This window comes from Scyliorhinus torazame, chromosome 16 (assembly GCF_047496885.1).
Source record: "Scyliorhinus torazame isolate Kashiwa2021f chromosome 16, sScyTor2.1, whole genome shotgun sequence".
Classification (NCBI taxonomy): domain Eukaryota; kingdom Metazoa; phylum Chordata; class Chondrichthyes; order Carcharhiniformes; family Scyliorhinidae; genus Scyliorhinus; species Scyliorhinus torazame.
In genome coordinates, this window is record NC_092722.1 from 121198308 (window position 1) to 121226071 (window position 27764).

Here is a 27764-nt window from a genome sequence, read left to right on the forward strand (position 1 = left end):
ATTTCCTCCAATCCCATGTGCTTTAATTTTATTTACTCACTTCCTATGTGGGACCATCAAAAGCCTTCTGAAAATCCAAATACACCACATCTACGGGTTCTCCTTCATACATATTACAAATAACATCCTCAAAAACCTCCCAACAAGTTTGGCAAACACCATTTTCCTTTCATAAATTAATGTCTACTCACGTCAATCTCACATTTTTTTCCAAATGTCAAGTCATCACTTTTTAAAAATTGGATTCTAACATTTTCCCTGCCAATGACATCAAACTAACAGACCTATCATTCTTCATTCTCCTTTTTTCTCCCGTTAGTGAGGTTGCAATTGCTACTTTCCAGTCTGCAAGAAATCTTTCCAGAAACTACAGAATTTTGGACGATAACCATCAATACATCCACTATCTCTCCAGCCACCCCCTGCAGCACTCTGGGATGAAGCTCATCTGGACCAGGGATTTACTAACCTTCAACCCAGATAACTTTTCAAGTATTACCTCTTTGCTAATAGTATATTTATTTTAGTTCCTCGGTTTCACAGGTTCCTTGGTCACCTAGTATTTCTTGGAAATTTTCTGTATCATCTTCCATGAAGACGGGCACCAAGTAACTGTTTAGTTTCTCCATCATTTCCCCATTCCACATTATATATTCTCCTGTCCCCAGCTGTAATGGACCCATATTTGGCCCAGCTCATTGTTTCCTTTTTACTTACCGAAAAAAGCTTTTACAGTCTCCCTTTTATGTTTCTCACTGGTTTGCATTCATATTCTCTTTTCCCTATCTTAATCAGTTTGGTGACTCTCCTTTGTTGGGTTCTAAATTGCACCCAGTCCTCGGGTTTATTTTTTCTTGCATACTTGTAAGGCACTTCCTTTGATCTAAAGCAATCTTTAACATTTTTTGTTAACCACGGTTGATTTACACTTTTGGTGTTTGTGCCTTAAAGGAACATATGTTGCAGACCGTGCAGTATTTCTTTAAAAACTAGCCATTGACTGTCTACCACCAACTCTTTTGAGTATTTTCCCAATCCCCCACCGCCAGACTCAAAGTCTGTCCGAATCCCTGAAGCTGCTTTGCATCTTCCTCACAACACACATTCCCACCTAGTGGGATTGTGGGCTGTCTGCGAATTTGATAATCTATTTGGTATCCACATCCAAAGCATTGATCTAGATTTTGATCAGCTGATCCCTGCAGTCTGTCCACGCAAGAATTATCTGTTTACTCTTATTCAAACTAGAACTTTGGTGGCAAAGCCTCAAAATAAGGGGGAGCAGATTTAGGACTGAGTGAAGGAGGATTCTTCCTTAATCCAAGCCACTATGTTACCTCCTATCCCATGTGTTTTAATTTTGCTAACCAACTTCCTTTGGGGGACTTTATCAAAAGCCTTTTGAAAATCCAAGTACACTATATCCGGTGACTCCCCTCAATTCTGTTAGTAACATCCTCAACAAACAAAAAACTCCTAACAGGTTTGTCAAACATTATTTCCCATTCATAAGTCCATGTTGATTGTGCCCGGTCAAATAATTATTATTTAAGTGTCCATTTATCACATCCTTTATAACAAGTTCCAGCTTTTTCTGCCTGCCAATGCTAGGTCCACGGATCTGTAGTCTTGTTTTCTCTCTCCCTCCTTCTTGAATAGGGGGGTGATAATTTGCTCCCTTCCAATCTGCTGGAATCGTTCCAGAATCTATAGAATTTTGGAAGATGATCTGTGTGTCCAGTCTCTCCATAGATACCTCTTTCAACATTTTGGGTTTCAGGGACTTAACAGTCTTTTCTCGAATACAACCTTCCTACTTATGCAAATTACCTTCAATTTCTCCTTCTTCCTCTCCCTTGGATCTCTGATTCTGAGGGGATTTCTTCTATCTTTTTCAGTGAAGACAGATACAAAATAATCATTCAGCTTCTCTGCCATTTCTCTATTTCCCCATTATAAATTCTCCCGACTGCCTGTGATGGACCCTCATTTATCAAAGGTTTCTTTTGACATACCTAAAGAAGCTTTTACAATCAGATTGTTTTTTGGGACTTTATATATAATCTAATCGCTCTGTTTCTTTCTCCCAATCCCCAAATGTATTACTATTTCTGCCAACTTTATAGGCCTTTTCTTTTAATATTAAATCATAATTTCTTATTAGCCACGGTTGACTAACTTTTCTTTTTGGAGTTTTGTGCCTTGAAGGAATGTATAATTGGTGTAAACTATGTAATAATTCCTTCAAGATTGTACATTCCCTGTGTACCATATTACCTTTTAATGCATTTTGCCCAATGCCCATATAACTTCCATAATTTCCTTAGTTTCAGATTGAATTACCCCACTTTCAAACATAATGTAACGTTCTATCATATTATGGTTACTCATTCCTAAAGGTTAGGAATTATTCATTAGCACTTTCGCCTTAGATAATACTAGATCTAAAATAGCCTGTTCTCCAGTCAGATCCTCAACGTGCTGCCCTAGAACACCATGCCTAACGCACTCCAGAAACTCCACAGCATTACTGCTCATTAGATTCACCTAGCCTGTAGGCAACATGAAGCCACCCATGATTATTGTATTAGCCATGTTACATGCTTATCTAATCTGATTAATACAATGCCCACACTACCACTACTGCCCGGTGGCCCATAAACAACTCCTACCAATGTTTGCTGTCCCTTGCTGTTTCTTAGCTCCACCAAACAGATTCTGCATTTGTGCTTCCAACCTGTGATCCACCCGTATTAATGTATTGATCTCATTCCTTATTTTTAGTGCAACACTACCTTTCCTTTTTTGTCAGTTATTCCTAAATGTTGAATACCCTTGTCAGTTCCCAGTCTTGGTCATTGTGTAGCCCTCAGCAGTATCTAAAATGGAAAACCAATTGCAAAATTGACTCGGGGCTCTTGCATTACCTGCCTAGTTCCCTTAGACTTCCTGGTGGTCACCCATCCCTCTGCCTGCACGTTCCTAACATGCAGTGTGACCACCTCCCTAAAAGTGATATCCATATAGTTCCCTGCCTTGCAGATGCACCATCGTGACTCCAGCTGCCGCTTGAGTTCTGAAACATGGAGCTCAAGCTTCTGCAGCTGGTGCCAATTCCTCAGAGGTGCTCACATAGGACACACGGTGCATCAATGACTTCCCATATACCACAGCAAGTACATTCCAGCCATGCTGACCTGCCATATAGTATTTTTAAAAACGATTGTTACACTAGAACAAGTAGAATAACTTGCCAGTTACTCACCAATCAGCTTCATACCCTGTACCAAAGTAAGTGGCAACTACTGGAGGATGAAAAAGAAGGCAGCCACTCGCAGTTACTTACCTCCCAACTTGACACTTAATGCAGACCAAGCTCCACTGAGGACCCCCTGTTTTTATACTTTCTGAAAAACAACTGTTTCCAGCTTCTGAAAACCAGTTTAAGGGAGCCACCTAATTCATTAGCTGCAGCTGCTTTCAGTGTGCTATACCTCAGTTTAAGGATGGAATAAATGTAACTTCTCTTAACTTAAGGAGTAATATTTAGTTGATTGCAAAGTTAAAGAAAATAAATAGACTTTGGGTCAAAATTGACCCTTAAAACTCCCTCACTCGCCATCTTAGTGCAGACCAAATGGCACTGAGGAACTCCTCATTTTATACTTTCTGAAAAATAACTGGTCAAGCTTCTGAAAACCAGCTTAGTGGGAGAAACAAATATAAGCCTGTCAATTAGGGGCAGCATGGTGGTTAGCACAATTGCTTCACAGCTCCAGGGTCCCAGGTTCGATTCCGGCTTGGGTCACTGTCTGTGTGGAGTCTGCACATCCTCCCCGTGTGTGCGTGGGTTTTCTCCGGGTGCTCCGGTTTCCTCCCACAGTCCAAAGATGTGCAGGTTAGGTGGATTGGCCATGATAAATTGCCCTTAGTGTTCAAAATTGCCCTTGGTGTTGGGTGGGATTACTGGGTTATGGGGATAGGGTGGCGGTGTTGACCTTGGGTAGGGTGCTCTTTTCAAGAGCCGGTGCAGACTCGATGAGCCGAATGGCCTCCTCCTGCACTGTAAATTCTTAAAAAAAAAAAAAAAAAATTGAATTGCCATTTAATTTATAAATAGAATTAAAAAGGAGCATTTTTACAGTTGAACTGATATAGAATTAATACTCCACATGAATCTGACCATATCAGCCTTTCTTTTTACCCCTCTCTCCGTTGTGCACTTGTATAGCTCCTCCTTAACTGCAGAAACTATCCCAAGTTCCGTTGTTTAACGACTCTCAAGAAGTTCCTCCTGGATTCCTAATTGAATTGATTAGTGACTCAACTAGCTTTGGAACCAAAGAGAAAATGCTAGAAAATCTTAGCAGGTCTGGCGGCTTTGGATTTCCCCACATCGAGAATCATATCTTCTTTTTACCTACTTTATCAAAACTTTTAAAAATTATGAAGACACCTGTTGGGTCAGCCTTCCCTTGCCCATAGAAAAGAACACCAGCGTAAATTCTTCCTGGTAATTGAGATTTGCTATGTCGATTGTTCTGTTGTCAATGCATTCACAGAGGCATATGAAAGAATGGGCCTTGAGCTTAACATCCAGAAGACAAGGGTCGTCTATAATAGCCTTCTCCAGCTGCGTTTTACTTCCCCCGACTATCAAGATCCATGGCAAATCATTGGACAAGATTGATCATTTATCATATCTTTTGGAACCTCCTCCCAGTGAGGGCAGACATCGACAATGAAACTCAACATTGCCTTCAGTGTGCCAGTGCAGCTTTTGGCTCTCTGGGGGAAAAGAGTGTGTGAGGACAAAGACCTCACACCACGCACCCAAGTTCATGATCTACAGGGCTACAGTGTTACCTGCCCTGTATGCGTAAGAGACATGAACAATATGCATCTGGAGAAATATCACCAGCGATGCCCCTGGGGCGGGAGGGGGGGATGTGGGGGGGAGGCAAAGAAAACCTCCTCCAAGCCTCTTGTAAAAAAAAAATGAAACACTTCCACTGATTTGTGGGAATCCTTTGCTCAAACTGGAGAAGATGCATCTGCGAGACGATGCTAACCATTTCAAACATCTCTTGACAGCCACAGAAGGAGGCCAAGCGCTAACAGCGGAAGGAGTATTCCAGAATCCGAGCATCCCTCCCACCCATCTCATCAAACATTACCTGCCCCACCTGTGAAAGTGTTTGCAAACCCAGCATTGGTCTGTTAGTCACCTCAGAACCCACAACACCGGAGTGGAAGAATGTTATTCTTGGGCCTGAGGAACTGGCGAAGAAGAAATTTGTCTATTGCACTTTATAAGTAATTCTAGTTTAATGATAGAAAAAGAAAAAAACACACCAGTTTTATAAAAATTTCCTACGATAGCTAAAATCTGAAGGAATGGGATTCCACTTGCTAAATGGGATTCCTCTGGTTTTTGTACCAGAGGAATTATTTGTCACGAAATAAGAATTGCCATGCTGTTAAAAATTCACTTAGACTAGAATGGATGAGCCCTTACTTTTTTTGGCTTGTTTACTGACTATCAGACAATTGTCCTAACCCCATACATTGCACACATTCAGTACCAGGTTTCTTAGTACGAGTGCAATGAAAATTCTGGAGAAGTGGGGCAATTTGATCAGTAGGTTCCTGATTTAGATGTTTGACTGCACATGGCACCAGAAATTGCTGGGGAGTTTAAACTAATTTGGCAGGAGTGGAGATACAGTAGGGGGTGACGCACAGCCAAATATAGAAGAAAAACCAAGTCAGTTTGGAAGGCAGAGCAAAGATAGACTTCTTAAGTCACAAGGGGCAAAGCTGAATGGCATTTATTTTAATGCATGAAGCCTTGAGGTAAGGCAGATGAATTGAGGGTGTTAATTAACATTAAAATTCTACAACCTGTAAACTTAAGCAGCCAGCACTGCCCCTCCCTCGAATATGGGGTGGAATTTTCCGGACGTTCATGCCGGTGAGATATTCCAGCCTCCCCCCCCCCCCCCCCCCCCCCCCCCCTCACCCCCCGGCAGTGGGTTTCCTGGCGGTGAGGAGCGCATTGAACAGGATACCTCTGACAGCAGCAAGATCAGAAAGGTCTGCCGTTTGCCAATGGCAGACTGTCTCTGCCGCTGCAAAACACACAGTGGGTTGCGCAGAAATTTCCGCCCGTATTTGAGAGAGGGGCAGCACTGGCAGCTTAATTTTCCAGTTTGTAAAATTTTCAGGAGGGGATGGGGGGTGTAAAAGAGGAGGTGGTTATTGATCAAGGAGTCATATCAGAGCAGGCTCCTCAATTGAGGACATATGGGTATAACTTAAAAACGAAAAGAGGGCTATCATGTTGTTGGGAGCAAACAATAGGTCCCCAAAGAGTCGGAGAGATTGAAGAGCAGATATATAGGCAAACCTCAGGGACATTTAAAAATAATAGCATAATAATCGGAGGGAATTTCAACTTCCCCAATATTAATTAGGATAGTCAAAGTGTTGAAAGATTTAGAGGGGGCAGAATTCTTTAAGTGCACCGAGGAGAGCTTTTTGAGCCAGCGCATAGAAAGTCCTACAAGAGAGGACCTAATTTTGGGGAATGAAACCGGGCAGGTGGTAGAAGTGTCAGTCAGGAAAGGTTTTGTTGATAGTGACCATAACTCTATAAGATTTAAGGTAGGTATGGAAGAGGACAAAGATGGACCAGAAATTGGGAGAACACCGATATTAATATGATAAGACAGGATCTGGCCAAAGTGGACTGGAAGCAGCTGCTTGAAAGTGGAAGTAATTTAAAAAAGAAGTAGAGAGACTCCAGGGCCAACATGTTCCTGTACCTACCAAGTTCAGAGAATCCTGGATGTCCTGGGGTATACAGGATTTGATTTTTTTAAAACGGAGGCTTATGGCAGACATGGGGAAGGTCCTAGGCGAGTGTAGAAAGTTCAGGGGGGTAATTTAAAAAGGGAAAGCAATGAGGGGACATGAACAAATTCTGACGGGTAAAATAAAGGAACATCTCATGGTGTTTCATAAGTAGATTAAGGCCAAGCGGGTCACCAGGGAAAGAGTAGAGCCCATTAGGGACCAAATTGGCAATCTGTGACGAACCGAAAGATGTAGGTGAGCTTTTAAATGAGTCTTTTTCATCAGTGTTCACTATGGCAAAGGATGATATAGACATAGAAATCTGGGAGAGGGACTGTGATATAAAAGAACAAATTAGCATTGGGAGAGTTGTATCAATCTTGAAAGTGAATACATTCTCAAGCCCAAATGTGCTGTATCCTAAGCTGCTGTGGGAGGCAAGGGAGGAGATTGCAAGGGTTGACGCTAATATTGAAATCCTCACTGGCCAAAGGAGAGGTGCCGGAGGACTGCAGGACAGCCACTGTTGGACCATTATTCAACAAGGGAAGTAGGGATAATCATGTAATTAACAGCCAGCGAGTCTAACATCAGTGGCAGGGAAATTATTGGAAAACATTCTGAGGAACAGAATTAATCTCCACTTGGAGAGAGGCAAGGATTAATCAAGGACAGTCATTATAGATTTTTCAGGGGGAAGACCTGTCTAACAAGTTTGTTTCAATTTTATGAGGAGATGACTAGGTGTGTAGATGAAGGCAGTCCAGTTGATGTAGTCTATATGGACAAGGTCAAGCATGAGAGACTAGTCAAGAAGGAAAGAGCCCATGGGATCCAGGGCAATTTGAAAAAATTGATCTATATTTGGCTTTGTGGCAGGAGGCTGAGGGTGATGTTCAAAGGTTGTTTTTATGACTGGGAGCCTGTGTCCAATGGTGTACTGCAGGAATCGGTGCAGGGTCCTTGTTTGTAGTGTACATTAATTATCTAAATGTGAATGTTGGTGATCTGATCAGTAAATTCGCAGATGACACGGAAATTGGTGGTGTGCTAAATAGCAGGGCAATATAGACGGACTGGTCAAATGGACAGAAAAGTGGCAAATGGAATTTACCCCTGAGAAGTATGAGGTGCTGCATTTTGGGAGACCTAACAAGGCAAGGGAAAACACAATGAATGGTGAGACACTAGGAAATTGAGCACCAGAGGGACTTTGGGTTGCATGTCCAAATAATCCTGAAGGCAGCAGGACAGATAAATAAGGTGGTTAAGCAGGCCTACGGGATATTTAACCTTTATTAGCCGAGTCACAAAATATAAGAGCAGGGAGGTTATGATGGGGCAGTATAAAATGCTTGTCAGACCATAGTGTACTGTGCAGTTCTGGTTGCCACGCTATAGGAAGCGTGGCCCTAGAGAGGGTGCAGAGGAGATTCAAAAGGATGGTGCCTGGGCTGGAGCGTTTAAGCTATGAAGAGAGGCTGGTTAGGCTAATGTTGTTTTCCTTGGAGCAGAGGAGGCTGAGGGGACACCTGATCGAGTTGTACAAAAAATAAGGGACCTGCTTTGGGTAGATAGGAAGAAACCTTTCCCCTTAGTAGAGAGACCAATAACCATTGGACATTAATTTAAGGAAATGGGCAGGAGATTTAGAAGGGGTTTGAGGACAATCTTTTTCACCCAGACGGTGATGGGGATCTGAAACTCAATGCCTGAAAGGGTTATAGAGATGGAACCTTCAGAAGATTTAAGTATCATTTAGATTAAACACCATAGCATATAAGGCTGTGGTGCTGGACCATGTGCTGGAAAATGGCTTTAGAGGAGATGGGCGCTTCATGGCTGATGCAAACACGATGGGCCTGTTATGCTGTAAAACCTGATGATTCTACTAGTTAATAACAAGGAGTACTGATAGCTTCACAGTTTTTTCTACCGTAGAACAGTGATAAATTAAATTGTGTAAACCTGCAACAGCACTTAAAACCTAAAGACCCAACTAGTTAATTTTCAGAGCCAGAGTAGTTGACTGGCGGTAGATAACATGTATCAAATTGTCAAAAAGGTATTTCGACATGAGATGATTTGACTTGAGGTTCTGTCTAAAACTTCTCTACCTGGCAGGTAGTGGAACTATCTATTTAATGTATTTTAATGGGGAGCAAGACAACAAGGTGCCATTTTTGCCAAGGTAACGGCAGACCACCACAACAGCAACTTTGTGATTTCCATTTAATTGTGCATCTGGCCTTGTTTGAAGATGCTGTGCGCATAAATAGTGAGGTGCGCTATTTGCCTTAGTGTTATTTTGACGGCAAATTTAGGACATTTTCGGAAGATCAATTTTCAGATTACATGTATCCAGAATTAATCTGCAGTGAGACACTTTCTTACCAACTCAGTTTTATGTATGTTCATATTTTCTGTGTAAGCAGCATGTCTAGTAGCCTAAATACACAATATACTTAAGTGTGATATCCTAGTTTGGATATTAAGATTAATATTTTTTTACTTTTCCTTGCAGATGTGCAGAAAGACATTATGATGCTACTAAATTTAATTGCAGAGGTAGGTTAACAATTGTAGTTAGGCACTTCCATAATAATAATAATTGTGTATTGTCACAAGTAGACTTCAATGAAGTTACTGTGAAAAGCCCCTCTAAGTCATGAAAAAAAAAAAATTAATTATTGGCATTTGATGCAAGTGGCTGATAATGTGTATCTCAATGTTCTCGACAAGTTAGTACTGTTGGAATAAGAAGCATAGCAGAAGTGGTATTGTTCTGTTTACATTATGACTCAATCATATTGTGAAAAAAATAGTGCCGTGATATAACAGGGCAAGATTGCTAAAATGGCACATGTATGTTTAGTACAGTCTTTTAACATTATTTCATAGCTTTATTATTTATTTTGCTTTGACAGGTAATCTTTTTGTATGCCACAATTTATATCCAGTTAAATAGTCCCAAAAGACTTTGGTGGAGTTTATGGAAGTTAAATCTTGGACTGATCTTAGTCAGAATTCTAACATTTTGTTTGTGACTGCTATGCATTATATACATGCTTAAATTATAAAAATGGTAGTTTGCTCACTTGTCTGAATTATTTTTCTCTCCTATCCTCTTAGTCGCACAATATCCTTTTGAAGACCATAATCCACCACAGCTAGAACTCATCAAGCCATTTTGTGAAGATCTAGACCACTGGTTGAGTGAAGATGATAACAATGTTGCAGCAATCCATTGCAAAGCTGGAAAGGGACGGACAGGAGTAATGATCTGTGCTTATTTGCTTCATCGTGGCAAATTTTTAAAAGCACAAGAAGCCCTAGAATTCTATGGCCAAGCAAGGACTATAGATAAGAAGGTGAGTTTTATCACTATGATAGGAAATAAATTTGTATGTACAGAATTCTGTTTGAACGTCAAATTAATAAGTGCTGATGCTCATCTGTATGTTTAAGCAAAATTAAAATCAGAATTTTGGAATTTTATTATTTTCTAATGTCTAAATTATGATAAAAGAAAATGGTTCAAATGTTTACAGACTAATACATTTTAAATGAGTAGTGTTAATGCCAATTTTATTATCTTTTGGCTTAGAACATGATAGATAATTGTATTTCTCATGAACATTTGGCTGCACTCCATCATTGCACTGCCAAAAGAGAATTTGGAATGTACTTTTATCACAGAAATCTGGCATGTTCCATTCAGTAACGAAACACAGAAGTAAATTGTAATTTGTAAATAATTTGGGTTTTCTACAACTGAGAAAAAGTAATTTTACTGGTCCTAAACAGAATTGTTTAGCCTTTTTATAAACCAGTTGGTTTTGGGATTCGATCAGTGGATCAACAATTTATAAATACTACTTACTCCACATGTTCCTTTACAGAGCTACTTATTTTCTGAATACCTATTTTAACTCGAGTTCAAATTCATTCATTGAAATTGGAGCTGTATTTTAATTTCTATCTTTTATTGAAATTTAACCACACCTGTGTGGTAGAAGGCAGTATTCAAAGAAATGTTCACTGAGGAGTTTAATCTACATTTATTTCTCTTTTCCTTCCGTTCACACCCCCACTATGCTTTGCCTGTAAACCTCTATTTACTGTAAGATAAAATTTGGTGGAAAATCAAAGGGACTACTCCCCTCTTAATTTTTCCTTTCCTTTATCAATATTTATTTAGATTTCTTTGCATTCTATTTTTGTTAACCTAGTCTCACCTTTCTCTTGTTTTGTGTTTTTTTTCCTTATTCCCTTTCATGCTTCTTATTTGTTTTCCTTTTGTCATCTGCGTGAATAGAATTATAGATTTTTCTTTCATGGGATATGGGCATTTCTGGCGTGACCTCTTAATCTTCTCTTCCCTAAGAAGAACAGCCCCAGCTTCTCCAATCTATCCATAAAACCAATGTTCCTCATTCCTGAACTATTCTTGTAAATCTTTTCTGCACATCTCTGCCTTCACATCCTTCCTAAGATGTGGTACTCAGAATTGGGCACAATATTCCAGTTGAGGCCACACCAGCACTCTGTATAGGTTTGTCGTAACATCCTTGCTTTTGAACTCCATTTCCCTCTTTATGAAGTCCAGGACCACTTTCTAAACGTGCTCTACGACCTTCAATTATTTGTGCACTTTAACCCCCAGGCCTTCTGCTCCTGGACCCACTATAGAATTGTAACATTTCTTTTATATTACCTCTCCTTGTTCTTTCTACCAAAATGAATCACTACACTTCTCTGGCTTAAATTTCATGAAATGGTACCTATGTTCTTCATTCATTCATCCTCCAGCTATAGCTAACAAGTTATAATACTTCTGTAATAGCAATTGAGAACAGTGTCCCACACCATCTCTGGTATGATTCTGTTAAAAACACTTGTATCTTCTTGTAATATTGACTATTCACCAGGCTTTGCGTTTCTCAAGATTGGTGTTGCAAAGTTTCTTGTGTTAGTTTTCTGGCAACACCTTGATTATGAACCAACCTTGATCAGCCTGTCTGATGTTGACTCTACCTTGGCTACCAGCCAAACCCAGCTCCTGGTTATTAAGTTGAATTGTAAATCATTGCTCATTTTCAATTATCTACTCGCACAGTGTCAGTTATGTTGCTTTCTTGTTGAATTACTTTTCAAAGTGTGTCACATTTATTTTCTGAAAGGCAATTCTGATAATGAGGATGTAGAAGTTTGATTCTCAGATGCAAAGCCTTGTGGTTCAGTTAAAACATGCATTTGCCCAAACCCAGGTTAGGTAAGGAATCAGCTGTTTTAAGAAATATTGTGAAATGCTGACACAAAATTGCATTTATTTATCTACCTTCTTCATTCATTACTATAGCTTGGGGAATCCGTTGGATTTTTCAGATCTGTACCAGCATTCATGAACTGGCCAACTGAATAGGTTGACCTTCAGTGAAATCGTTTTGGCCAATTCATCTGTGCGTCCTAATCTTCAGCTGAAATCAGACAATTTTATTCTCTCCATTGGTGTCATCATTATGTTTATCCCAGTATATAAAGTTGTCTTCAATATGGCAGCTGGCACAACCATATCACTAGCCCAGGGTTTGGGGGTGTGGTTCTCTGACGTTCATTCCCAAGGAAACTCCAAAGTGTCGACATGGCTCAGTCATTTGCGTTCGTGCCTTTGAGTCCAATGGCTGTGAGTTGTGCACAAAAATCAAGGTTGACACACCAAGACTGGGAGACTGCTGCACTGTTGGAGGTGCCATCCTTCAACGAAGACAGTAACCTGTGAACACCTACATTCTTAGATCGTGTAAAAGATTCCATGGCACTATTTCAAAGGAAAGATGTGTTATTTATCCCGCAACCAAATTCACTAAAAAGATTATCTGGCAATGAGGGATCTATTGTTTTCCATTGAGTTGCCCAAGGGAAATGTTGATTATGTAGGACTCTAGTCATGTTTTCCGTTCTGGAAGGAACTGGGGAGGAAGAGGATGGCAGCAGGGAACTTCTTTATGAGTCAGCATATATAGATACAGTACAGGAAATACTTCTTGTAAACTTAAAAGCAAACATATAAGGATAAGAAACTATTATATATTTTGTTCATAGCTCAGCTAGATATATACATGTACATGTAATATGCAAACATTGTTCCCAACCATTTTATGGACTGCTGTATAAGTAGCTTGGCAATGGCCTTTGTTGTAAGGAGGTGCTATGAGCTCTGTTGTGCCTAATCCACACTCTGGGAGGCTTCTGTTTACATCACTCAGACTTACCCATTTTGAGATAAATTCCAAGACCAGAGGTTCAAGATAAATAATTAAAACTGCAACAGCCAGTGCCAGTAACTGGTACACAGGACATGAGAAATCAATTGTTTCATGGTCATTGGGGAATTGTACAATTTGGTATCAGTAACTGCACTCCAAATCATAGTACTAACTAGAATGATTGAAGTTCATGTCCAATCATCCCAAGCTTCTTCACCACAATACCTTCTTTGTAACAGCTTTCTTCCAAATAACAGTATTCTCTCACATCCACCAATGCTGTGATTCAGGTGTTGTTTGGGGTATAGGTGAAACCTTTGTTCATCCCTTGTCGAGACTCTTTCTTCATGGTGCTACTATGCAAAAGTATTCATGCAATTCCTCGTACTGAAGCTCTCACTGTAGTCTACTGTGGTTTATCCCCTCCTGGCTAGTTTTGGCTAGTTTTTACATATAGATCTTTCTGTTTGTAGTTGAGATCGCAAACATTTTCAATCTACTAAAACTGTCATTCAGCTGTTTTAACTAGTCCCAGAATCTTGTACAAGGTTTCTACACGTCAGAGAATCTGAGTTACCATTGCAGTCACCCCACCGCAAGTTTCCAACTTGACTGTTGAGTGGGTGTCTTCAAGGAATAATATTTCCAGCACTAAGCATTTATAACATTATTGACTTGTAGAAAAACTCCTTTGAAGACATGCACTGTGAAATTGACAACCTTTTGTCCACACATATTAGAGTTACAGTTTCAGTCTTTTAGGGCTGGTTTGACATCAGATCTTTTAAAATCACATTTAAAAATGCTGCTGGCTAAGTAAGCCTGAAATGAGTACACATTCTGCTACTTAAGATATATCTATCAAAAAGAGTTCCCTGGATTTTTTTTATTACAGAAGGTTAGTGAATTGCATGTGTTATCTGTAGATCACGCCATTATATTTGCATGAGGCAATCTTCAGACATCTTTTTATTTCAGACAAAAATTGAGATTCATTTTGCCTCAGCAAAATGTACCCACCACTTGACATGTTGTCTTTTGATATTCATGGAATAAAAATCTAGTTTAATTTAGGAGCTTTTTTTTGTTAAACACATTAAACAAAGTTTTTTGGTTAGTATTATTTATTGCAGCACCTTCTTGGGCCAACATATAGAGCGTTTAATTCCAGGCTATCTCTGCGGCAGCAATCTTGAATAATGTACATGCTTATAGTAAGCATTGCTGTCTTGACTGAGCCTGACGGGGCAATTAACATTTAGGAGTTAAGCTCCACAGTGCCTTGATGTTTCCACTGAGTACCACTGCCAGTTTTTCTGTATTGATGTGCTCAAATTTTATGTGGTGGTTGAAAAGAGGAAAATTAAATTTCCCACTATAGATATAATGTTGCTCATTTGACTTTCATTTATAAAGCTTCCTCCCAACCAATCCTGCATTGCTCTTTCTCTCCTGATGTGGCTTGGAGTTGATCTACTGTTCACTGTTGGATGATTCAGTGCTTTTGCTCTTGTTTGGAATTTCAGTGCAGCTTCCTCTGGCCAAAGAACTAATGGCAAGGTCCAGAGCAAGGAAGGCTACTTGACTACGCAGGGCATGAAATTCTGAAAGCGACAGCATCCTAAGGTTAGCATCCCTGTCCCCTGTGGGATGATAGCGAATGTTCAATTTGTACGTGGAGGCTGAAAATCTATGAAGATTAACAAGACCATAGCTACTTTATTCAACTCGTAATAACTTATTAAAATCCCTCTCCACACAGACAGGCACACTTTTATATTGTACGACATGGGTGTACAATGATGACAACATTGCAATTTATTTTGATTTAGAAAAATCAAGTTATTCAACCATGTATTAAATATGAGACTTTACAGTTGATCTGCAAGTAAATCTCTCCACGGGCTACAGCAGTGTGAAAATATAGCTTGAGCTTGAACTGTTAACCAGTGGAACCAGTTATCAATTCTGGGCAAAATTTAGAGCAATAGCACTTAATTGGTTTGTTGCTCTTCGCACATTCATAGAAGCACTACAGAAGGAGGTCATTCAGCCCATTGTGTCTGCATTAGCTCTTTGCTACCCAACTAGTTCCATTCCACTAATCTTTCTCACAAGATCCTGTAAATTTCCCCCATTCAAGTATTTATCAAATTGCTTGTCATAAGTTTTTATTGTATCTGCTTCAACTTACCTTTCAAGCTGTGCATTCTAAATCGTACAATTTGCTGTGTAATTTTATTTTCCTAATGTTGCCTCTGGTTCTATTGCTAATTACTATCAATTTGTGACTTTGTCTACCAACCCTTCTGCCACTAGAATTGGTTCCTCCTGATATATTCTATCAAACGCATTGATGATTTTGAACACCTGTCAAATGTGCATTTAACCATCTCTGCTCAATCAAGAACAACTATACTTTCTCCAGTGTTTCCACACACTGAAGTCTTTCATCCATGCTGCCATTCAAGTAAATCTCCTCTGCAACCTCTCAATTCCTTAACCTCCATCTCTGCTGTTTCACTGTATGATTCTATGAACATTTGAAGATCAACAGACCAAACTTGGTTGCTCTAAACAGTACCCAGAACTGATAACAGTTTCCATGGTTTTGTAGCTCAAGCTATATCTCACACACCTTCATACTGTTGTAATCTGTGGAGATTTGCTCGCAGAACAATGTAAAACCTCAGCCCCACTCAAATTCTTTGAGTCTCAAAAATGTGGTGCTAAGAATTAGTCAGACTACTGCGCCTAGGTGGTTAATGCAGGTTTAGCGTAACTTCCTTGTTTTTGTATGCCTTTTTAACAATTCTCAACTTGTCCTTCTGCCTTCAAATATTTTTGTGCATACATTCGAGCTTCCTTTTCGTGCATTCCCGTTTCAACATTTTGTTTCGATTCCCTCTCATCATTCTGCCTGCCAGACTGAATCATTTCACACTTTTCTGCCTTAAATTTAATCTGTCATTCATCTGTGCATTCACCAGTTTATTTGTTCCCACCTGAAATCTGCTACTTTCCTGCTCATTGTTCACTACATTTCCAGGTTTTGTTTCTTATGCAAACTTTGAAATTATACCTTGGGTACCAGTCAGTCATTTTTATATGTAAAATATTCAAAAGAAAAGTGAACCCAACACCGACCCCTTGGGACCCCATTGCACACATCCCTCCAGTCTGGAAAAACTACCCTTTGCCAATACTCTGCGTTATACCCCTTAACAAATTTCTTAATCTTACTCCATTGACCTTTTAGTCCTATCAGCTTCAATTTGCTACGGTTCTCTTGCATCTTTCTTTAGCAAACACCCGTTGAAAGTCCAAATACGCAACGTTAACTGTACTACCTTCTTCAGCCCTCGGTTACTTCATCAAAGAACTAATTTAAATTGTTCAAAATTGGCCTTTCACAAATCACACTGAATGTTATCAATCAATATCTTTTCAAGCTCCAATTAATTTTGTCCCAGATTAGTTTTTCTAAAGACTTCTCACCAGTGATCTTCAGCTGATTAGCATCCAGTTGCCAGGTTTAATCTTTTTTTAACAGGGAGGAAACATTTTCATCCTCCAGTCCTCCAGCAGTACTCCCAGATCTAAGGTAGATTTGACTATTGTGGCCAAAGCCTCTAGAGTCTCCACTCTTGCTTTCCTCAGCAGCCTGGGATGCATCCCACCCAGATTGGATGTGACTTCTCTATTTTGAGTACTGCTAACTTCATATGCATCTCCTCTTTATCAATTTTTACCTGATTTATCGCCTTTACTGTGACATTGGCAGAGTCATGTTCGCTGTGTAGGCAGATACTCAGTCTGTCTTCTACCTCCATGTTAAGATCCTTTTGGCACAAATCAGCCCCAATTTTCCTCTGAATGCCCTTTTACTATAAACATTTTTTGTGTTCCTTTTGTTACCTACAATCTATATGTTGTTTACCCCTCTTATTTCCATTTTTGGTTCTCCTTTGTCTTTCTATATTCTCCTTGGTCCTCTATGGAATTATATACCTGATAATAATCATATCTTTATCTTTGATTGTACTTCCTTTCCCTCTCATGGGACTTGTGTCTATATCTGAACTGTGTTCTCTTTGAAGATCCTTCTGCACTGTTGGGATTTTATGGCTTCTAATCTCCCATTGCACATTTACCTGTCAATCTTTGATTCCACTTAATCTGGGTACAAACCTTTTCAACTCACTGAAATTAGTCCTTCCCCAGTTGAGTATTTTCCACATTTGATTTCTCCTTGTCCTTTTCCATCATTCCACAATGTTATCGTGATCACAATTTCTAAATATTCCACTAAACCATGCTTCACTTGCCTTACTTCATTCCCCGGAACTAGATCCAGCACTGTTCTTTACTTGTTGGATTGGATCTAGAAAATTAGCTTACGCTGATTTCAGGAATTCCTTCTCTTTGTCTATAGTTGGTTAGTTGAAGTATCCCATTATCACTACTCTAAACATCTCACATCTTTATAAAATTTGTCTGCTTTATCTCTTCCCACTATTAAATTACAAGGCTTTCATACTTAAACAAAAAAGTGCCTTAGTCAGGCTCAAATCTCACCGTGGGTAAGTACAATGTCTATTTCTGGTCACCACATCATAAGGGTGGCATTCAAGCTTTCGAGAGGTTTCACAAAATATCTGCAAGGCTGATCTCTAATTTCTAAGGACTGTATGATGAGGTTAAAAACTAGAAGCTAAAAGGAAATGACTTCATAGAGGAACATAAATAGTAAATGTAATTGAAAAGGTAAATCCAGACTTTATTTTAAAGCGATAGACCTTGCATTTATACAGCATACTTAATATTTTTAAAAATGTCCTAAGGCACATCACAGGACCATAAGAAACAATTGGAAATCAAATTAAAGAAGGAAATATTAGGAAGGATTAGAAAAAGCTGTCCAGATGTGTTTATGGAGAGTTTTAAAGGAGAAGGGGTTTGCGACATAATTCCAGTTTGTCGAACATTGCCTGCAGTGGTGGGGTCAAGAGAGGCTGGGCTAAAGTTAGGCAAGTTAGGAACAAAGTGTTCAGAGGTTGCTGTATTGCTATAGAAGGGACTTAAATACAAAAATAAGAATTTTAAACTTTAGGCATTGAGAACCAAAAGCAAATGCAGATCCGGAAGAACATAGATGTTAGATGTGAGGGGCTTGATGGATGGAATGAGTGGGTAGAATATGGAGCAGAAATTCCTGGAATAACTTGGGGTGGGGGGTGGGGAGATTGAGTTATATTGGAAATCATTTTTGGATTATTGAGATATGATGGGTTGAATGACCTTCCTCAACTGTTATCTATCTTGACATATTTAAAATTTTCTCCTATTGCCAATGTTCCCAGTTCATACAAAGAACCTATAAAATCTAACCATATTTCTCATCATCGTTTTATGCACGTTTGCACTTGGTCTATATTTTATGTACATTTCATACTTGTTAAAAACTTGCCTGTTTCATCATTTTCACTCCCATCCAGCCATACCTGCCCTTCCCCAGTCCTGTAAGCAGGGGCTCTTTGTAACTAATTACGCTGCTTTATTGAGGCTTGATTAGTTTTACTGTTATAGACAATCACACTAAATTCCATGCTGTAACTGAGTGGGGCATCAGAACAGATCCAAAAGAAAAGCTCAACATAGGAAAGCTTGAACAGAATATAGCTAACAGGGTTGAATCATTGAAGTGGTTGAGAATACAAAGGGTAAATTCACTTGATTCTGTTTTCTAGCAGTAAAGTGCTTCTTTGACAGAAACAGCAAGAGAATATGGTTTTTACACAGATATTGAGTGATGGCAGAAATAAGGACTGCTTCAGTGTCATAGAAATGTCATAGAGATGAGATGATAATGGATCAAGTTGTGGCTACAAGAGAGGTTCTCAAAGAATTAAGATGCTGTACAGCCATACTTAACTTTAAATAAAGTAACCCAAGGATGAAGGAAATGGGAGATCGATCCACAGAATAAAAATGTGACACTGCCAGGTGTAAAACAATTAACTTACATGTTAGCTCTAAAAATGAAATGAATAGAAAGTGAGATATGAAAATGGAAATAATATTTGACCCTTATCACTAACTTGTTGTCATTGACTGATATTACAACGCATCTTATTGAATATCTGTGCATTTTATTATATTTAAGTTTCACTCGGCTTGCATTCCAGTTTCTAGGTATTGTCAGGAGTGCAATGCAAGGTGCTCCTGTAAAATTTTGAAACTTGAAAGTATTCTAAATCTTCAAATACAATGAATGCAGTTTGGGCCTACTGAATAGAAACACCATGTGATGTGGTTTTATGCCATTCAGACCAGATGGAATCAAATTCCTTTGCTGATCTGTGTTAAATTAGCTGATTATGATTGAGGCAATAGCTGGTATGCTGAAATTGCCCTCAATGCCTCTGTATTTGGAGGTTTAAGGGAGAAGGAGGTCTTATTTCTAATTGCTATCTGGTAATTCCTGGAGATTTATTCTGTGTGGTGTTGAGTGAAAACCAAATCAGGCTCAGTTGGTTAGTTGCCATGAGGATTGACCACTTTACTGGTATTCCAGTGGGTGTCTGGTGTCTGTGGAACATTGAAGAGTTCATATTTTCACGAGAGGCAGGGAGGAATAAGTATTTATACAGTGGATTGAGAATCTCAAATCAAGCCCTATTTTGCATGAGAATAATGAGTGTGACATTACAGCTGAAACTACTACTTTTCAGCTGCAATGAGTTTGCTGCAATTGTGTCTTGTGGCAATAATGTCGCACTTATTTGCCAAACTGCATCTCAACTCTTTTACCTTCATATAGTTTGAAATGGTGCAGTGACACAAGTCCAGCTGTCACATTCTAGAGCTAAGTATTTGTGCACATTTTCTCATTGATTTCCGGATCACAGAGAACCTGGTGAAATTAGTTCCTGTTTAAGTCTTCTGGCATGTGAATAGCGGGAGCTCATGTGAAATAGAGGAAAATACCATCACTTTATTGTTCTAATTCCCAAAACATACAAGTTTATTTGAAAATAAATCAACGCAAAATTTATTTGGTACAGGGGAATTAAAATGACTATTTCTCAAATTCACCATCTATTTGTTTTGAAGGAAAATACCACCAGAATAAAAGAAATAAAACAAACTTGAGTATGTTTGAGACAGTATCCAGCTTTCATCTTTTTTACTCTGACGAAGAGATGTGTTCTCTGATGTGCAAGGAAGAGCGAGAATGATTATCATTGTTCGGTTGCAAGTGTTGAATCAACTAAGCAGTTTCCCTGTCTAGAAACTAAAGTGGTAATGTTCTCCTTAGTAGAAGTAAGGCAAAAGGATTTGATGGAAAAAGCCAAATAGAAGATCTCTGGTGTTAATTAGTAGGTGAACTCGATGGAGATCAGGTAGGACAGACAGGGAGCTTGAGTAGGAAAGCTGCTTAAAAGTAATCAATCAGCCTGGAATGGGAACAGAGAAAGTTGGTCACTCATGGCAACCGTGGAGTTGCTGTTATTGAGATGAGGTGGATAAGAGAGCGGACTGGTTGTGGCTGCAGCATGATTGATCTATGGGTATCTTAACCACAAACTGTTGCGTTCACTGTTGCCTAGATCCTACCACCTTAACAAAACATAGAACAAGACTTTAGTTTTCCTAGAGAATGCTCCAGGATGTAATTAATGCTAAAGAAAATATTAAATTTGCTTTGGGAATACAAGAGGTTCAGAATATTGTGGTGGACAAATTTGGAATAGAGAATCAGAAGATAGATAATATGCTTGAATAATGTGTCAAGGATATTGAGACAGTCCCATAGATTTTTAAGGAATGGGCTAGATGTGTTGAGGCTTTATCAATTCTTTCTTATTTATGATATCCTGAGGCCTTAGAATAAACAATGCCCAATGCATTATAATAGAGCAAAAAAATCTACTGCTGCTTTTGTTTTCTGGAACTGTTGTGGACTGGTCCTTGTAATAATTGAAGTTAAATTCCTGCCAGAAGATATATCAGTGTAAAACTAATAAACAGAGTACATGGGCCCTGGAATTCTATCACCATTAATGATCCAATATGCCATAGTTAAAATATATTACCAGACATTTTGGTTACATGTCATCTAAAATACTGGTGGACTTGTATCCATATTGTTGCAGTGCAAAATTGGTTCCTGCTAATTGCTACTCTGAGACTACACTGTATACCTAGGTATCTCTAATGCTTTTGTCGCCAGGAATTGAGGTAAACTGGGTACTAGAAACTGAGTTGTTCAAAGCAGTTATACTTTAGTATTGAACAGTATACATGTATATAATTTCCTTTTTTTTTCAGGGCGTAACAATTCCCAGCCAGAGGCGTTATGTATATTATTACAGCTACCTTTTGAAGCACAGATTGGATTACAAACCAGTGGCATTATTATTTCACAAGATGCAGTTTGAAACGGTTCCAATGTTCAGTGGTGGAACATGCAGTAAGTTATGTTTTACTATTTTTAGCTGTATATATTTGTTGGGAAGAGGCATAAAATTGTACTAATGTTTTGCTGTTTCAGTTTTCTGTTGACCAGGTAAAGGAACAATATAATACACCAAATAATTTGTGCTGTACTTTAGAGTATTATAACTGCATCTAGAACAGATATTTTCAACTGATATTTCTAACTAGTGTAAGTAATAGTCAAATATGCTTTCTTAATATCTGATTGGACTTTTCTTTAGTTAAAACAATTGGTGGGGGAGAAAAATCATTCTCAAAGCATCATTTATGCTGCTAAATAGAATCTATCTAGATTGAGAGAGATTAGAACTGGAAAGTTTCAACTGGATGCTACTAAGTGATGTTATCTGCTGATCTGTCCATCCATGTTCCTAATGCTTAATTCAGTTGACCAGTTCTTGGTGAGGTGTGGGTTTGGTGGTGGTGGAAGAAAAAATATACTCCGTTAAAGTGAACAATGTTTATCAAACTAAAATCTGTTGACTGTGAGGATTTTCAGATTGTGTGAATATAGGATGAACATAATGAACCAAAAATATTTATTGTTATTTTCATGTTTTAATCAGCATTCATTAGTATGTTCTTTCATGCCTCTCAAATTAGATAGGTTTGATGCCTCATTGCATTTCAATATTTAGCAATTTCTAGGTCAAAAACCAATAGGAATTCATCAACTTATGGTCCTTGTCTAATTCCCACTCCACCTGTCTGTTGTTCTTCTCGGGAAGGACTTGTGTTGACAATTAATTTTTAAAAATAAATTTAGAATACCCATGTTTGAATTTTTTTCAATTAAAAGGCAATTTAGCATTGCCAATCCACCTACCCTGCTCATTTTTGGGTTGTGGGGTGAGCCCCAGGCAGGCACGGGGAGAATGTGCAAACGCGACATGAACAGTGACCCGGGGCAGGGAGCGAACCCAGGTCCTCAGTGCCATGAGGCAGCAGTGCTAACCACTGCACGCACCGTGCCACCCCGATGAATAGTTGTTTAACTATTGGTACTGCTGTGAGTGTCTGACCAAGTGGCCATTACTCATAAATAAAACTGGAGAGTTGACTGGCTATTTTGATGTGGAGTGCATCATTGCCAAGTTTGTCTGTCTTTCACAAACTAATTATCTAGCAGGGTCCAGCGGAGATTCAAACGGATGATCCCAGGAATGGTAGGCCTAACATACGATGAACGTCTGAGGATCCTGGGATTATATTCATTGGAGTTTAGGAGGTTGAGGGGAGATCTAATAGAAACTTACAAGATAATGAATGGCTTAGATAGGGTGGACGTAGGGAAGTTGTTTCCATTAGCAGGGGAGAGTAGGACCCGGGGGCACCGCCTTAGAATAAAAGGGAGTCACTTTAGAACAGAGATGAGGAGAAATTTCTTCAGCCAGAGTGGTGGGTCTGTGGAATTCATTGCCACAGAGGGCGGTGGAGGCCGGGACGTTGAGTGTCTTTAAGACAGAAGTTGATAAATTCTTGATTTCTCGAGGAATTAAGGGCTATGGAGAGAGAGCGGGTAAATGGAGTTGAAATCAGCCATGATTGAATGGTGGAGTTGACTCGATGGGCTGAATGGCCTTACTTCCGCTCCTATGTCTTATGGTCTTTTGGAATCGCGAGGCGCAGTCAAAAGCAGGAGTATGGTTCTTTCCTTCTTCCCGTCCCTGGTCCAGGAAGTCAGTAGTAGTTTCATGTGAATGAAACTTTCATTGAAAGTCGTCAATGTAGCTCAATCCATCACGCAAACCAGCCTCACATCCATTGACTCTATCTACAATTCCCGCTGCCTGAAAAAGGCAGCCAGCATAATTAAGGACCCCACGCACCCCGGACATACTCTCTTCCACCTTCTTCCGTCAGGAAAAAGATTCCAAAGTTTGAGGTCACGTACCAACCGACTCAAGAACAGCTTCTTCCCCACTGCCAACAGACTTTTGAATGGACCTACCTCGTATTAAGTTGATCTTTTCGCTACACCTTGCTATAACTGTAACATTATATTCTGCAGTCTCTCCTTCCTTCCCTATGTACGGTACGCATTGTTTGTACAGCATGCAAGAAACAATACTTTTTACTGTATTCTAATACATGTGACAATAATAAATCAAATCAAAATCATGCGGCACTGACACCAGTATCATTTTGCCTTATTGTCTGGCTAATGTCTTGAAATGTACAGGTCAAATTAAAATTTCATTGTGATTAATTAAATTGTCATATGAGTTCTGAATTATTAGTTCTCAACTAACATGACTCTTCAAAGTATGCTCATTTACGAAAGGAAATTAGTATTCAATTAGCGGAAGATTTTTTTATACTAGTTTGCCGCTTGTGAAGAATATATTGTCATGACTCTGAATATTTAAATTGTCACCTGAAACCACCAGATTTGTAATTTACATTGGACTGCATTAGAAATTTTGCAGTTTAGCTTTGTAAGAATGTTTTGGTGGATATTTCCCTTTTTTGCTAGAACTGTAAAGCTAAATCTCTTTTGTTCTTTGTTAGATCCTATGTTTGTGGTTTCACAGCTGAAGGTGAAGATTTTTACTTCCCCTTTGGGCCCGACCAAGCGTGAAGACAAATATATGTATTTTGATTTTGCTCAACCTCTACCAGTGTGCGGAGATATTAAAGTGGAATTCTTCCACAAACAGAACAAGATGATGAAAAAGGTTTGTTTTTACTAGAACTGGAGTCATTCTAATATAACTAGAGTATACATATCTTGATATAGAGCAAGGAAACAAGCTTTAGTCTGTAAAGTGCAGTTGAAGAGGAAGTCTTGCCTTCAGTAGCCTTTTTAAAACAAGTAGAAATGTAAAGAATTATAACAGTAATTAATTTCAACTGTTTGATTTCCACCCTGATATTACATCACCAAACGTCAACTACACTGCTAACCGAGATTGAATCTATTTTGCAAGCAAAGCTTACAAATTATAAAAATAAAATACTACCGATGCTGAAAATCTGAAATTAGAACAGACAATTATGGCACTACTCAGCCAGGCTGGTAGCATCTACGGAGAGAGAAACAGAGTTGACGTTTCAGGTCAATGATCTTTCATTCGAAAATATGAAAGTATACCTAATTAACCGCTGCTGTGCGTCTGTTTAACCCCTGGGGTGCTGGAATGACTTGCACAGGCCATTTTGAAGTTCTGTTTCAAGCATCGTCTAACATAAACGTTCATGATGAACATGTGCCCTTGTTAATTGTATTTCTACTGTTATAAATTGAGCTTGTACAACAAAAGCTAAGATCTACTTGCATTGTCTTTTCTTGCAATTCAGTCCCTTCTATTTTTACATTTAACTGTAACATTATGTAACAGTTCTGACTACATTATAATATATTTTTCCAAAAAAATCACATCTGCATTTTACTTAATATTTTACTTTCTTTAATAGACTAATCATTTTGGAAGTATGAGTCACATTGACATTGGCTTTTGACTGAAAACCAGCTCAACATCTGAATTTTAAGCAACTTCTGACCTTGTGAAAATTGATTTGCTCAATTAAGCATTATGAGCGGCACGGTGTGACAGTGGTTATCACTGCTGCCTCACAGCTCCAGGGACCCAGGTTCAATTCCGGCCTCAGGTGACTGTCTGCGGAGTTTGCACTTTCAGGGTAGCACAGTAGTTAGCACTGTGGCTTCACAGCTCCAGGGTCCCAGGTTCGATTCCTGGCTGGGTCACTGTCTGTGCAGAGTCTGGACGTTCTCCTTGTGTCTGCGTGGGTTTCTCCGGGTGCTCCGGTTTCCTCCCACATGTCCCGAAAGACGTGCTATTAGGTAATTTGGATATTCTAAATTCTCCCTTTGGTATTAACTTAAATCCTGGTGCAGCAGATACAATCCTTGGCGTGATCAGAAATAGAGGATATAGATTTTCAAATATTTGGATAAGTTGAAGTACTTGTAATACGCTCTGAGTGTATTGGTCAACCAATTACAGTTCATTTCTAGTGTCCACTACTGTCACCATTATATCTGGCAGGTATTGCAATTGACTTTGTTTTGCGTGACTGGATGGGTTTTTACAATAAGGAAAATTAAATCTTAATACTCAACACTCCGAGCGTATTATAAGTATTACAACTTATCCAAACATTTGAAAATCTATATCCTCTATATTTGATTACATCAAGGTTTTCATCTGCTGCACCAGGATTTAAGCTAATACCAAAAACCCAATATTTTAGGTTTACGGTTGTATGTATAATGTTTCTTTGTAATAAATAGGGGAACTGAGTATTGAAATGAGTCAGAAACAGGACTTCAGTCTTGGGACCTGGGTTCAAAGTAGCAGGATGACAGTTTCCTCTTTTAACTTGCTACAAACCATAAAACTGCTGAAATTTGTAAGCATATAACTTGGCCATTTGATGTATCATGTCTGCTGTGCCTGAGAGCTCGAGCAATATATTACAAATTTCACTGCCCTGCTATCTCCCTCTAACCCTATGGGAGCGACCTAGCCAAATGGAAACAGAGTCCTGCAGCGGGCAAGATTAGCCAGGTGTTTTGCGGCGCTGGAGCCCCCCCACCCCCAGTCCCAATTCACCGATAAGGGAGTCCTCGGGGGCCCCCCCTCTGCACAGGGCAGTCGGATCCCTGTTTTGGGTAAAATGCCAACCTGGCACCATGACATTGCCAGCCTACACATTGGCACCCTGACTGTCCCTGCCATCTGGCAGTGCACCTTGACAGTGCAAGGCTGGAATCAGCAGTGCCAGGGTGCCACCCTGCCCAGGAGGCAAGCACCTTGGGGCTACCAATCCCCAGGAAGACCCCCACGCATGCCGTTTCGGAAGACCAGCACTGAACGACGCTCACCCAAGATCTCCAAGGTGAGGGAGTTCAATCCTGTGCCTTGGGAAGATCGTGGCAATGCATATTAGAGTGAGACGAGCTGTCTCACTCTAATATGCAGATTTACAAACAAGTGATCCCACCCACAATGGTGCAATTCACATCGTGACATTTCGTGAGATCGGGTTAGATGTCACGAGGCATGGTAAGCTGGGTGTATCCCGGAAGAGGGAACTACCAGTCGCGCCACACTGCCTTTTGGGCATAACGCAGGCGGTAGATCTCGCCCTATAACCTCCTCTGCTTCAAACGCTTGTTAAATTTCCTCTTGACGCGCTCTGCTTCACTGGAAATACTTGCAATATCGCAAGTCCTGTTTAGCACAGGGCTAAATCACTGGCTTTGAAAGCAGGCCAGCAGCACGGTTCGATTCCCGCAACAGCCTCCCCGAACAGGCGCCGGAATGTGGCGACTAGGGGTTTTTCACAGTAACTTCATTTGAAGCCGACTTGTGACAAGCGATTTTGATTTTCATTTCATTTCATAACTGTAGTCTTGTTCTTGATGATATGTATCTATATTATTAATTCTTGCCTTTGTTTCCTTTCTGTTACATATGTACGTGTTTGCTTTTACACATCATCCTGTCTACTGTTTACCAAGCTGATGTAATCAATAAGTTTCAATGTAGTACAGTACTTGGTTATATTGAAAATCAATACGGGCCCAACACTGATCCACTTTCAACCCAAGCAACACCCAGTAACTCTAACCCTTTATATTATGGCCTAAAAAGATTTTTGGCAAATTTTATACAGTTCTTGTAGTTTTGGAATGAAAACGGCTCCAAATTGAGTACTTGCAATCATGGATGCCACAGGAAAGCTGACACTGGAAATGGGGGGAAAATGGGTGATCTTCTGAGGCTGTGACTACTGACTGGTTGGAAGTTTTCACCTGATTGCTTTACTGCAGCTGGGAGTGCTGAATGCTGATTCTGGGTGCATTAAATGAAAAGTATCCATTCTTCAACACAAACATACCTCACCTGATTTACGCAATTTACACAAACATGCATGCGTGCGTACACGCAGTCAGATTTTTATCCAAATTATAAGGCGCTTCGACTGATAGCATGGAATATCACAGTCAAAATTGCCATGTGCAGCTTGGCTTCCAATCAGCATCAGTATAATTTGCATATTCTTGCAAACTGAGTCAAAGACCAGTAGCATTATACTTATTTATCATGGTTGGGTACTGTTCTGAAAACTGTATAGTGGGCAATAGTGGGCTACTTACTGCCTTAC

The 27764-nt window shown here is 39.5% G+C and overlaps 1 protein-coding gene across 2 annotated transcripts in view; it reads left to right on the forward strand.

Moving 5' to 3' along the window:
• Nucleotides 1–27764, forward strand: part of ptenb (phosphatase and tensin homolog B) — a 246300-nt gene that overhangs the window by 181012 nt on the left and 37524 nt on the right. The window contains exons 4-7 of one of the 2 annotated variants that reach the window (XM_072478959.1): nucleotides 9383–9426; nucleotides 9991–10229; nucleotides 21462–21603; nucleotides 24141–24307. In XM_072478959.1, the coding sequence (XP_072335060.1) occupies nucleotides 9383–9426; nucleotides 9991–10229; nucleotides 21462–21603; nucleotides 24141–24307 (592 nt within the window). Of the gene's footprint in view, nucleotides 1–9382; nucleotides 9427–9990; nucleotides 10230–14653; nucleotides 14754–21461; nucleotides 21604–24140; nucleotides 24308–27764 lie in introns of those variants that run through there. The other variant, XM_072478961.1, reaches the window with a different exon arrangement.